The sequence below is a fragment of the Homalodisca vitripennis genome, chromosome 4, assembly GCF_021130785.1.
Source record: "Homalodisca vitripennis isolate AUS2020 chromosome 4, UT_GWSS_2.1, whole genome shotgun sequence".
NCBI classification, from domain to species: domain Eukaryota; kingdom Metazoa; phylum Arthropoda; class Insecta; order Hemiptera; family Cicadellidae; genus Homalodisca; species Homalodisca vitripennis.
In genome coordinates, this window is record NC_060210.1 from 27131806 (window position 1) to 27141973 (window position 10168).

Genomic DNA, 10168 nt, shown 5'->3' on the forward strand with positions numbered 1-10168 from the left:
TAGTATGTGTTATAGTGAAATAATTTTTTTTAAAGTACTATTTTTCATGTGAAACTGGAAAAATATAAAAACTGTAAGTAAAATGTCTACTTTTAAAAATTTTTTCAAGTTAATTACATTTAGAAATATAATTTGCTTTATAGTTTTTTATAAGGGAATTTATTTTACTGCAAAACAATGAAAAAATTAGGAAAATATCTCAATATTTATAATTTTTACAATTTTTTTAGTAAAACACTGCAAAACGGCTGAAATAGGCCTGGCATCCTTCAGTAGTATTATGTGAAAAATCACTGGCATTTCTCAGACCAACTTTTTTTGTCTGGCACTAAAAGGGTTAAAGTGGTTTGAGCACCAAGTGGTATTTACACCAATACCACTTAATACACCAATACTCAATACCTTGTGAATATGATACCAACAGAGGATAATGCTTATGTAGGATTGAGAAGGTTACTATGATCAATAGTGTCTACTCCAGTCTTTAAAATTTACTTCTAGTCTATATATTTATGATGCCACAGTTTATTTTACAGTGTTTCCCCTCATAAAGAAAATATATTCATGTGTGGGTGTTAGAAACCAACTTCAATCTAAAAATGGAGACTTACGGCCTTTTTGATGTATTTTCAGTCTTAGATATTTCTAGTGCTATAGTTGATTTTACTTTGTTGCCCTGATCAAGAACATACATGGGCACGAAAATACTATTTTGATCAATAAGCATCTAATTCTGTCACTTGTAATCTACTTACGGTATAAGAGGAAGAATGGAAAATCCTTATTATATGAATGCAACCTTTCCAGATAAATGTCTATAGTATGTATTGGAGATAAAAACCTTGTTGTATTTTAGACTTTAGTCTGGTATGTTGATATCTATTCCTCTGTTTCTTTCAAATTCCATATCACAATGTTAAGTCAACTAAACAGTTTTGAGTACCTTATGTGCAAAAATTCACTGCTTTGTTATGGGAGAGGTGTATAGAAACTTTTAAAAAGTTCAATATCCTCACTGTTGTATCTCTTTATATCCAAGAAGAAATCCTACATGCAGTCAGCTCAGAACAGGCCAGGCAGAGAAATTTACATGTACACATCACCTGTAAATTCACCCTACCACCTCATCATTTAAATCTTTTTTTTTTAAAACCATCCTACAAAGGAGCGCTTTACTCCAACCACCTTTTAGAATACCTGCGTAAATAGCCTCCACAGCACTTCAAGAGAATGTTGACACAATGTCTGCAAGCAAGACCCTCTACACTAAAAAAGAATTTCTCAACCCATAAAGAATTTAACCACTATAATAAATAAATGTGTCTTATTATCAAACTGACACAATGTAATGTTCTCCAAGATCATGTGAATAAAGAATTTGGTCTATTATCTATTGTTCACTAAGGTGGGGTTTTAATAAGTGTTTAAATAGTATTTCCAATGGTTTTATACAATGAAATAGTTTACATTTATTACAGGCACAATGTATAATAAGCATTAGATAGAGTCATTGCTTTGCGTTCCACTGTCAAGCTTTGTATACTAAATGTTTGTATATTTAGTGTGTTTATTTTTCAACAAATCCTTACAAATAAAACTTGCCAAGTTGGTCCAGAAATACTTGACTCTTTCAACTGTTGTCAGAGAGAGGTGACAAGGACAAGGATCAGCAGGAGAAGCAGCAGTTCTGGAGCTCTGCTCAAAGCCTACTTTCTGCCATTAAACCCATCGGTGCCTCCAAGCAGAAAGATCCCAAACCACTCAAAAATGAGATCACAAATCTCACTAAAGCTGCACGTAAGTTAATTGTTCTATTTGTCATATCAATTAGTCATACTCCATTGTCGTATTCTATTATAAGTAAGCAACTTGCCTTTTCCTGTTGCAATTATGGTGTATGTTGGAAACTAAGTCTATGTCAGAACAAAATGTCCTTTAGTAACCAATAAGTACATACATTATGTACATACATTGGGCGCAGCAGACAATTGTAGGTTGACCAAGGTATTTTTTAGGAATACTTTGCATGTTTATAGTAGGATGACAAGATGATGTTATTATTTTTAATGATTACACAATTCATTCATTAGTAACAAGTGCGGCAAAATACCGAAAATAAAGAAATATAATAGGTCAACGAATCTCTATTAGTAAGTTCTCTAAGGGTGAATATTTAGCAAGGAATTACAGATATTAACTAGTATAATAAGATTTGTTTTTTCATCAGTAAAGTTTATTCTATTTAAGTGGTTATCCAGCTCGTAACATGCTAGGTTTCATTTAAAAAATGTATGAAAATGTACTGTCAGCTTTGATTTTCCAGAATAATGAAAGGTGAAGTGATAACAGAAAACCTGAAACTTGTTAGTCTAAGAATGTATACACGTATCATAACCCACTGCTGTTAATAAACTAATAGTTTAGGTGAAACAATAGAGTTATTTTATCTATAAAAGTCTTAATTTTTTTGAAATTTTATACAATTGTCATTTCAAATTAAAAAAATTAAGTATATTTATTATTGAAAAACAATTCAGTTATTTAAAAAATACTTAAAAATTATGACAATGTAATTTGATAAGGGTTAAAAAAAATCCTGTATATTTTGATTAATCAAACATATTTAAAAATTTTATATAAAGTTTTAATTTGTATTATGAATGATTCATTTCCAAAGCTTGATACCTCAACAACTCGATTCTTAATAGTGTAGAGGATTCTTGAGGATTCTTGATACTGCTGCTCTTTTCAGTTGATTCCAGCACTAATATTTTCAAAGTATTTTATTACAAAATAATTAATAAAATCAACAAAGTACTTTAAATATGCTTGGAAAGTTACGACCAGTGATGTTTCAAAACTGAATCTCAAATTTCAGAAAAGTTTATTTGTGGACAACTGATCGTCGGTAAGAAAATTAATGATCGCTTATACTTCTTACTGTCGTAATTACTGTATAAAAACACTTATACAGATAAAAAATTAACAGATTACCTTAGTTTTGTCTAATATTTTGCTTATAGTTTGTATTTTTATGTGTATCAATAATTTGTGCATCGCCTCTGTTGTGCGTATGCATGCGCATATACTTCTCAGCAGTAAACAGATGTTATTAAATATTTGTTTACCTTGTTACTTGTATAAATATGTTCTGCATAAGAATACATGTATGTATTTATTTTTAAATGTTTTATCATGGTTAAGGGTGGTTTGACATTTTTTGCTAGCCACTCCTGTAGCCAGACTTGCTTTAATTGTATAAAAGAATCACTTATCCTATTAAACTTTTAGATCTCATTTATGATTAAGGGCCAAAAGGTATATTCTTAGAGCAGCTTGCGCTAAAATAATCCAATGAAATCTGAAGTGGTATTGCAATATCAGCTGTTTCTGCTATGATGTGACTGTGGTCGTATACTATTTGCTTGGTATACATGTTGCCTGTAAAACAGATGAATCAAATATAAGTTCGTTTACATAACTGAAGAAAAGAGAGTAGCTATTTTCTTCAACTTCAAAAGGTGGCAGAGTTCCAATCAACAACATAAAATATTGATATTCAATTAAAGGAGAAACTTTTCAGCTATTCAGTAAATTTTTTATAATGTATTTGAATTGTAAATAATGTTCTAAAGTACAATTGATGATGAACGCTATAACTTGTTATCACTCGTAAGATATTTTTTATAAAATCATTGGCTCAAGCTATTACAATTTGTGTTTGTATGAATAGAAAAAAACAAGGATTTTACTGCAGTGGTGGTATTGGATTGGTACTTAAACAAAATAATGGGACACAAAAATAAATCAAAGCATTGCAATGTTTTAATGCGTAACGGTTAACATGTGAACGTAAAGAAACCTTTCTTTATTGTATTTTATTAACTATGAATGAGCATTTGACAATACAGGCAATCAGATGATTGATATTGATGGTCAAATATGTTACTGGATAAAGGTCTTGCTCACAGACAGGGTAATTACTACCACTCTTACGGGAGCAAGCATCAGTGCAAGAACTATGAGGGGCTGTTCCAGGGTTGCGTCCTTTCTCCTCTACTGTGGTTCCTAGTTACGGATGACTTGCTTGTGTCTTTGCACAGGCCTACACAGATGGCATTGTGATTCTTGTGAGCGGCAAGTTCAATACAACTGTCACGGAACTGACCAATGCTGCTCTGAACTTGGTGGGGAACTGGTGTTATGGAATAGGCCTTAGTATCAAACCCACCAAGGCTGCGTGGTTGCTTTTACAAAGAAGCATCAGTTGGAGGGTATTGGTCCATTCTTACTGAGAGGCTCTTCCATTGGGTTAAAGTCTAAAGTTAAAGTACCTAGGCGTAATCCTTGATAGGGTCCTAGGCTGGGTACCCCATCTGGAAAAGGTTATCGCCAGAGGGAAATGGTCTTTAATTCAATGCAGAAGTGGGTCTTGAGGACTTAAGTCGAGGCTTTTTTATTGGTTTATGTCTCTGTGGTTAGACCTGCACTAATGTTTGGAGCTGTTATCTGGTGGCCAAAAAACAGAGGCCAAGATGGCAGTAGCTGGTCTGGCTAGCATCCAAAGGATGGCTTTTCCAAGTTGCGTTGGGTGCAGCTCTAGACTGTTGCCTCAACCTCACCCCATGGGTATTGTCATTCGGGTTATGGCTAGGAGGAGTGCCTACTGTCTTCAGCAGGTGGGACTTTAGTCGGCCAGCAAGGATTAGGAATTAGCAAAAGCAGGGAGCACTGCAGAATTAGGATCCTAATTTAAGGGAATGGTCTGCACATGATCTCTAATCAGATGTCACGAAAAGTTTCCTTTGACAAATCCTATACCTTCAAGGAAGGATTGGTCGGAGGAAGAAATCTCTTCCACCAGCGGAGCTTGAATGGTTTGCAGATGGCTCTACAACAAAAAATGGCACAGGTGTTGAAAATGTAGGGGTGAGACCATGCACAGAGCTGGTGATCCCTATGGGTCCTTGTCCCACAGTCTTTCAGATAGAAGTCATGGAGTGTGCTCATGAGAATAGGAGTACCTCAGTGTGTCTGCGGTATAGGAGTAAGAGGATTAGCATTTTCATAGGTAGCATTGAAGGCGTTGGACTCTTGTGTGTTCAACTCCAAACTTGTCTGGGATTGCTATCAAGACGTTTCTTCCCTTGTCAGAATCAACAATGACTCTTTGTAGGATTCCTGGTCATAAGGGTATCTCTGGGAACGGAAGAGCTGATGTCCTGCTCAACTTGGGCTCAGCGTCCAATATGATGAGACCTCAACCGTTCTGTGGCATTTCTAGGTGTGAATCTTTGGGACTGTCTTGAAATGGGTTCATACTGAACATGAAAGAAGGTGACGGCTGCATCTGGGTCTGAGAATGAGCAAAATAATTCTACAGCCCCCTTTCTCTAGGGTTGCGTTTGACCTTCTCTCACTTAGTAGATCACTGTCTTTTCGGGTTATGGGTCTTAATTTATAACTAGGTTAAAGTAAACAAAACATACCAGAGTGTTGTGACACACATAAGTCAGAAACCACAACATCCATGTTGTGTGTCTATTGCATGCACACTAACTCTAAAACAAGCACTAAACACTCAATATTAAAACCGAACTACAGAATACAGGTCACAATACATCTGTAGTCCCCGGCCAACCAAATAGAACTGACCATAGGCGAATTGTAAATGGTCATTTATTTGAAATGATCTGTGACAAAAGACCTTTAAAATGGGTACCACATGCCCCACCTTTACATTTAAGTATTTGCCAATAACAACATCCCATCTCCCAAAAATACCCCTTGCAGATTTTTTGGGGAGTCGAACCCGGATCTCTCACTTGCCGGGTGAATGTGGTACCATTACACCACAGAGCGCTTACTTTTTCCAATTCAATTATTTTGTATTTGGTCATATCTGTCACATATGCGTTTAAATAAGCAAACTAACATATGATCGGAAGACCAAATACCTGTCAAACGACTTTTATTTACATTAAACTGTATAAATGGCAATAGCCTTACTTAATTTCAATAAACATTGAATCACAAAAAGTACTTGCTCCGCCGGGAGTTGAACCCGGATCTCTCACTTGCCGAGTGAATGTGCTACCATTACACCTGGTATGGTGTATATATATATATATATATATATATATATACATTTTTCAGAAAATGTTACAACACAATGTAGTGTCTAGGAAATAAATGGACCAGTAGCTATTGTAATAATTAGAAACAGGTTTTTGGATTTGTATAAAATCCAAAAAACCCCGTGCAGGATGAGACTATATATATTTATATACACACACACACACACACATACAGTTGGTAACATTATATGATGTTCGTGCTTGTATTCAGCTAAAATATGCCTTTATATGTCTTGTAGTCAGTTGTAAAATTTTTTTTAACTGTGAATTTGGTATATTTTTATTTAAACGTATTTAAATGAATAAGTTTTACTTGATGATGATGAATACTTTAACCAGATAAAATATTTTATTTAAAAATTAGCTTATTAATTTCAGAAAAAGACATTTTCTTATTATTTGATAGCTGAAGGAGACGAACTGGTGGAAAGTGTGGTAGGCTCAATCCCCCATCAAGCATCAGAAAGAGGGGTAGAGTCTGAGAGTAGACTGAAGGAGAGGTTCCTGAAGCTGGAGACCGAAGCCCGCAAGGTGGCTGGGGTTCCAGAAGGAGAGGTGAGCCTGCTGCAGATAATGGTGGCACGACTACAGAGCATCCTGTATGTGGATGAAGACATTCCTCAGCTGGAACTGGACAATGAACCTATTGATGTCGACCAGCTCAACAATTATGAAGTCCTGCACAGAGCCAGGTACATTTCATGCTAATAATGTTCCAGATTTGTAATCGTATGTTTCCAGTATTAATCTTAAATGAGAAGGTCTACAACTGTAGACATTGAAGTCGTTTATGAGATGATAAGGAAAATTTGGAATTTGGAGCATTTTTGTTGTAAACAAGTAGGTATCCAAAGGTTTCTGTTATAGTGCATTTCACTGGGTGAAGTTTTTGTAGCATCTATTTTTACCTCTACCTGAGAGGTGGCATTCAGTGGCATTGCTTGTATCATTTATTGATAGTCCGAGAGCTTCACTTTCTCATTGGTGTTATAGAGGATTTAAGAGGAGCTTAACCTCTTTTATTTTGTCTTTAAAAACACTGTCCTTTCTTTGGAATGAGAGAAAGTCAGAGTGTAAGGGATTGGTATTTTTTTTTACTGGTATATTGTAATGATTATGTACATTTTCATTATTATATTTTTCTGCATTGTATTCTTGGTGGTATTAGTAAGGTTTTAGAATAGAAGACATATATTATGTTTCAAAAATGTTTAATATAAAAGTTTTTTTGCTGGTTATGTTGTAATATCATTAATTTATTTATATACATATTTTACAGAACTCATGGTGTTTAATGATTGGGGAAACTGGAAATAGTCAAGGAATTTTGATAGTATGGAGAAAGTGGTGGAAAAGTTAAAATATTTCACGGTAGACTGGAAAATTATTCAGTTATTCTTGCAGGGTGTCTACCGGTTACAGAAGTCCCAGAAATGTCACAGGTTTTTATGAGGGTTCACAAAAATTGCAAAAAAATATGGATTTTGAACTTGTCACCTGAATTTTCTGTTTAAATATCAGTTTTATTGCATTATGATAATAACGAGTGATGTATCGAAGGCAAATCTTGAACCTTCAACAAAAATTCAGTTTTGAAAAGCAATCGATGCGATTCTATAATATAATCTGTAGAGACACTCCACGTCATTATATATCGGCTGATTGGCAGCATACAAATAGATCACAAAAACTTTTTTATCATATTTTGTGTTTGAAAAATTGTAAATAGATAATCATATTAAGGGATTGTGTGAGTTTTTAAAATAATATTTTGCTTGCAGTTAGTATATTTTATATTTACACTCGTTGATCACCGCGAGTCTACTCTGTTTATTCCCGGACAACAGCTGATCAGCATTACACACCCCCCCCCCCCCACCCCCCCCCCCCCCCACCCCCCCCCCCCCCCACCCCCCCCCCCCCCCACCCCCCCCCCCCCCCACCCCCCCCCCCCCCCACCCCCCACTTTGTTAAAAGGGTTGTAAGTCAATCTATTTTGGAAATTGATTTAGATGTGAATTAATTATCATAGTTGATAGACTCATTTATTTGTGTTAAAAGAGTGTTTCTAAGTACATGTAACAGCACAATAAATAACGAAAGTTTGTGGCTTATGTTAAAAGGTCGTAAGTCAATTCTTGGACTTTAGTTGAAAGCAGCGTGAGTCAGCTTTAAATGATAAAATGATATACTAGCTGTGCTTAAAGTTGACTCACGCCATTGTAACAATAAAACTAGGAATTTTGCTCTATTTGGCTGTCTTTTTACTAGATTCTGATTGTCGGCTGGATGGATAAATGTATCTCAATTGTCTGTTTGTGGTAAGTCTCAAGAACAAACTGAGCTATAGACATGAAATACTGCCATAAAACTTAATTTCTCGATACACAAGTTAGTATTAAAAGTTATTTTTTAACACACCTCGCATTTAATGTGGTCAACTTAAGCTCTTTATTTTGACTACACTAAATGAGTCTTGTAGCTCAAAGCAACCTGTATCAGTATAAGTCGATCTGTAAATTCAGCAAAAAATCCCAGAAACAAAAAATCAGTTCATTGCTTTTTTAAAATTGAAATGTAGCAATAGCTATATATTACAAATTAAGGCAACTTTATTAAACATGCGCCATGGGTTTTGCTAAAACAATGAGATCATAACTTCATTTTATATAGACTACAACTGTGTGACGAGAAACACCAGATGAGCCATTCAATAACGGATCAAACTGAAGAGGATATTATTTGTGGTGATCAGAATGAGGATGTTGTGTGTCTTCCGGCACAGACGAGGTCGATGTCCTTCTGACCTACTGCGGCCATGCTTCTGGAGGATTCCATGGGTGTGTAACTAACCTACGTCATTTGTAAACAAAGGAATAATTCTCAGTGTCGTGTTGTTTTGAACCCTGGGTGAAACCTGGTTAAAACCCTAGATGATAATTACTTGTAAAAACTAAACTTGATATAACAAAAAACTAACTGTTTACATAATTATATGTATGAAAAATCTTTACAAATATTTTGTAATCATATTCAGATGAAACTGTGAAAGGAGGGAAAAGGAAAATAAAATGGTAAAAATTGTGTATAGTAATGGACAAATGGTAATACGTTATGTAAACGTATTATAAGTTACTTATCTAATATAGATATCTCTTTTCTTAAAGGTTAACTTATTTTTGATTTCTCCAAATATATATATTATATAAGTAGGCAGAAATATGGGGTCCCTGGCTCACTTTTGGGACAGACCGAAAATCAATGTAGATTTCTGTCCCAAGTATCATAAAAATAAAACAGAACATCTATATAAATAAAACAAATATATAGTCTCTTCAAAACCCTGTTAAAAATTTGCCTGAATCAACAAAAAAAGTGTTATAAACAACTGAAAGATTTCTTCAAAACAACTGAATACTTTGTTAAAATCAATGAAAAATCTGTCAAAATGAACTGAAAATTGTCATGTTTAATGGTATGAAATAAGAATTTTTTTAATAATCATAACTTTTTTCATCAAGATATGCGTCATTTCTTTTCTCCAAATGTAGGATGAAATAATCAAAAATTTCAGGTTTGAAATCATAATCAAATTGTATATCTAAATAGCAAAAAATCTAAAACTTTTTAAACTCTCGAATTTATTTTAAATCTAAAAAAATTCTTAAAAAATAATCTGTTGAAATAGACTGATAAAAAAGAACTTTCTTGTAAAAACACATGAAAAATTCTACACATGGAATAAATACAAGAAGACTTTGAAAATTACTGATAGAATAGTTCTTAAAAGTTTAAAATTACCTTCTGCAAACCAGTATAGTCATAAAAAGACTTATTTAAAATATCTGTATATTCCTACTTTTTTCAATAATTTTAAAATACTTGTACGTTTAAAGAAATTTTTGTCTACATAAATGGAACCCAACAAATTTAGCTGCACATAATGTGAAAAAAAGGAATTTTTGAACATCATTACATACTCAACAATATATTTGAAGAAACAAACCAAACAATTTACGGCAACATGAACT

General features: G+C 34.0%; 1 protein-coding gene across 1 annotated transcript in view; it reads left to right on the plus strand.

The window, feature by feature from the left end:
- The window catches only part of LOC124359075 (MICOS complex subunit Mic60-like), a 51297-nt gene extending 44437 nt beyond the window's left edge, over positions 1-6860 (plus strand). The window contains exons 12-13 of the mRNA XM_046811494.1: positions 1645-1797; positions 6544-6860. Of these exons, the coding sequence (XP_046667450.1) occupies positions 1645-1797; positions 6544-6845 (455 nt within the window). The 3' untranslated portion in view covers positions 6846-6860. The remainder of the gene's footprint in view (positions 1-1644; positions 1798-6543) is intronic.
- Positions 6861-10168: the final 3308 nt, after the last annotated feature.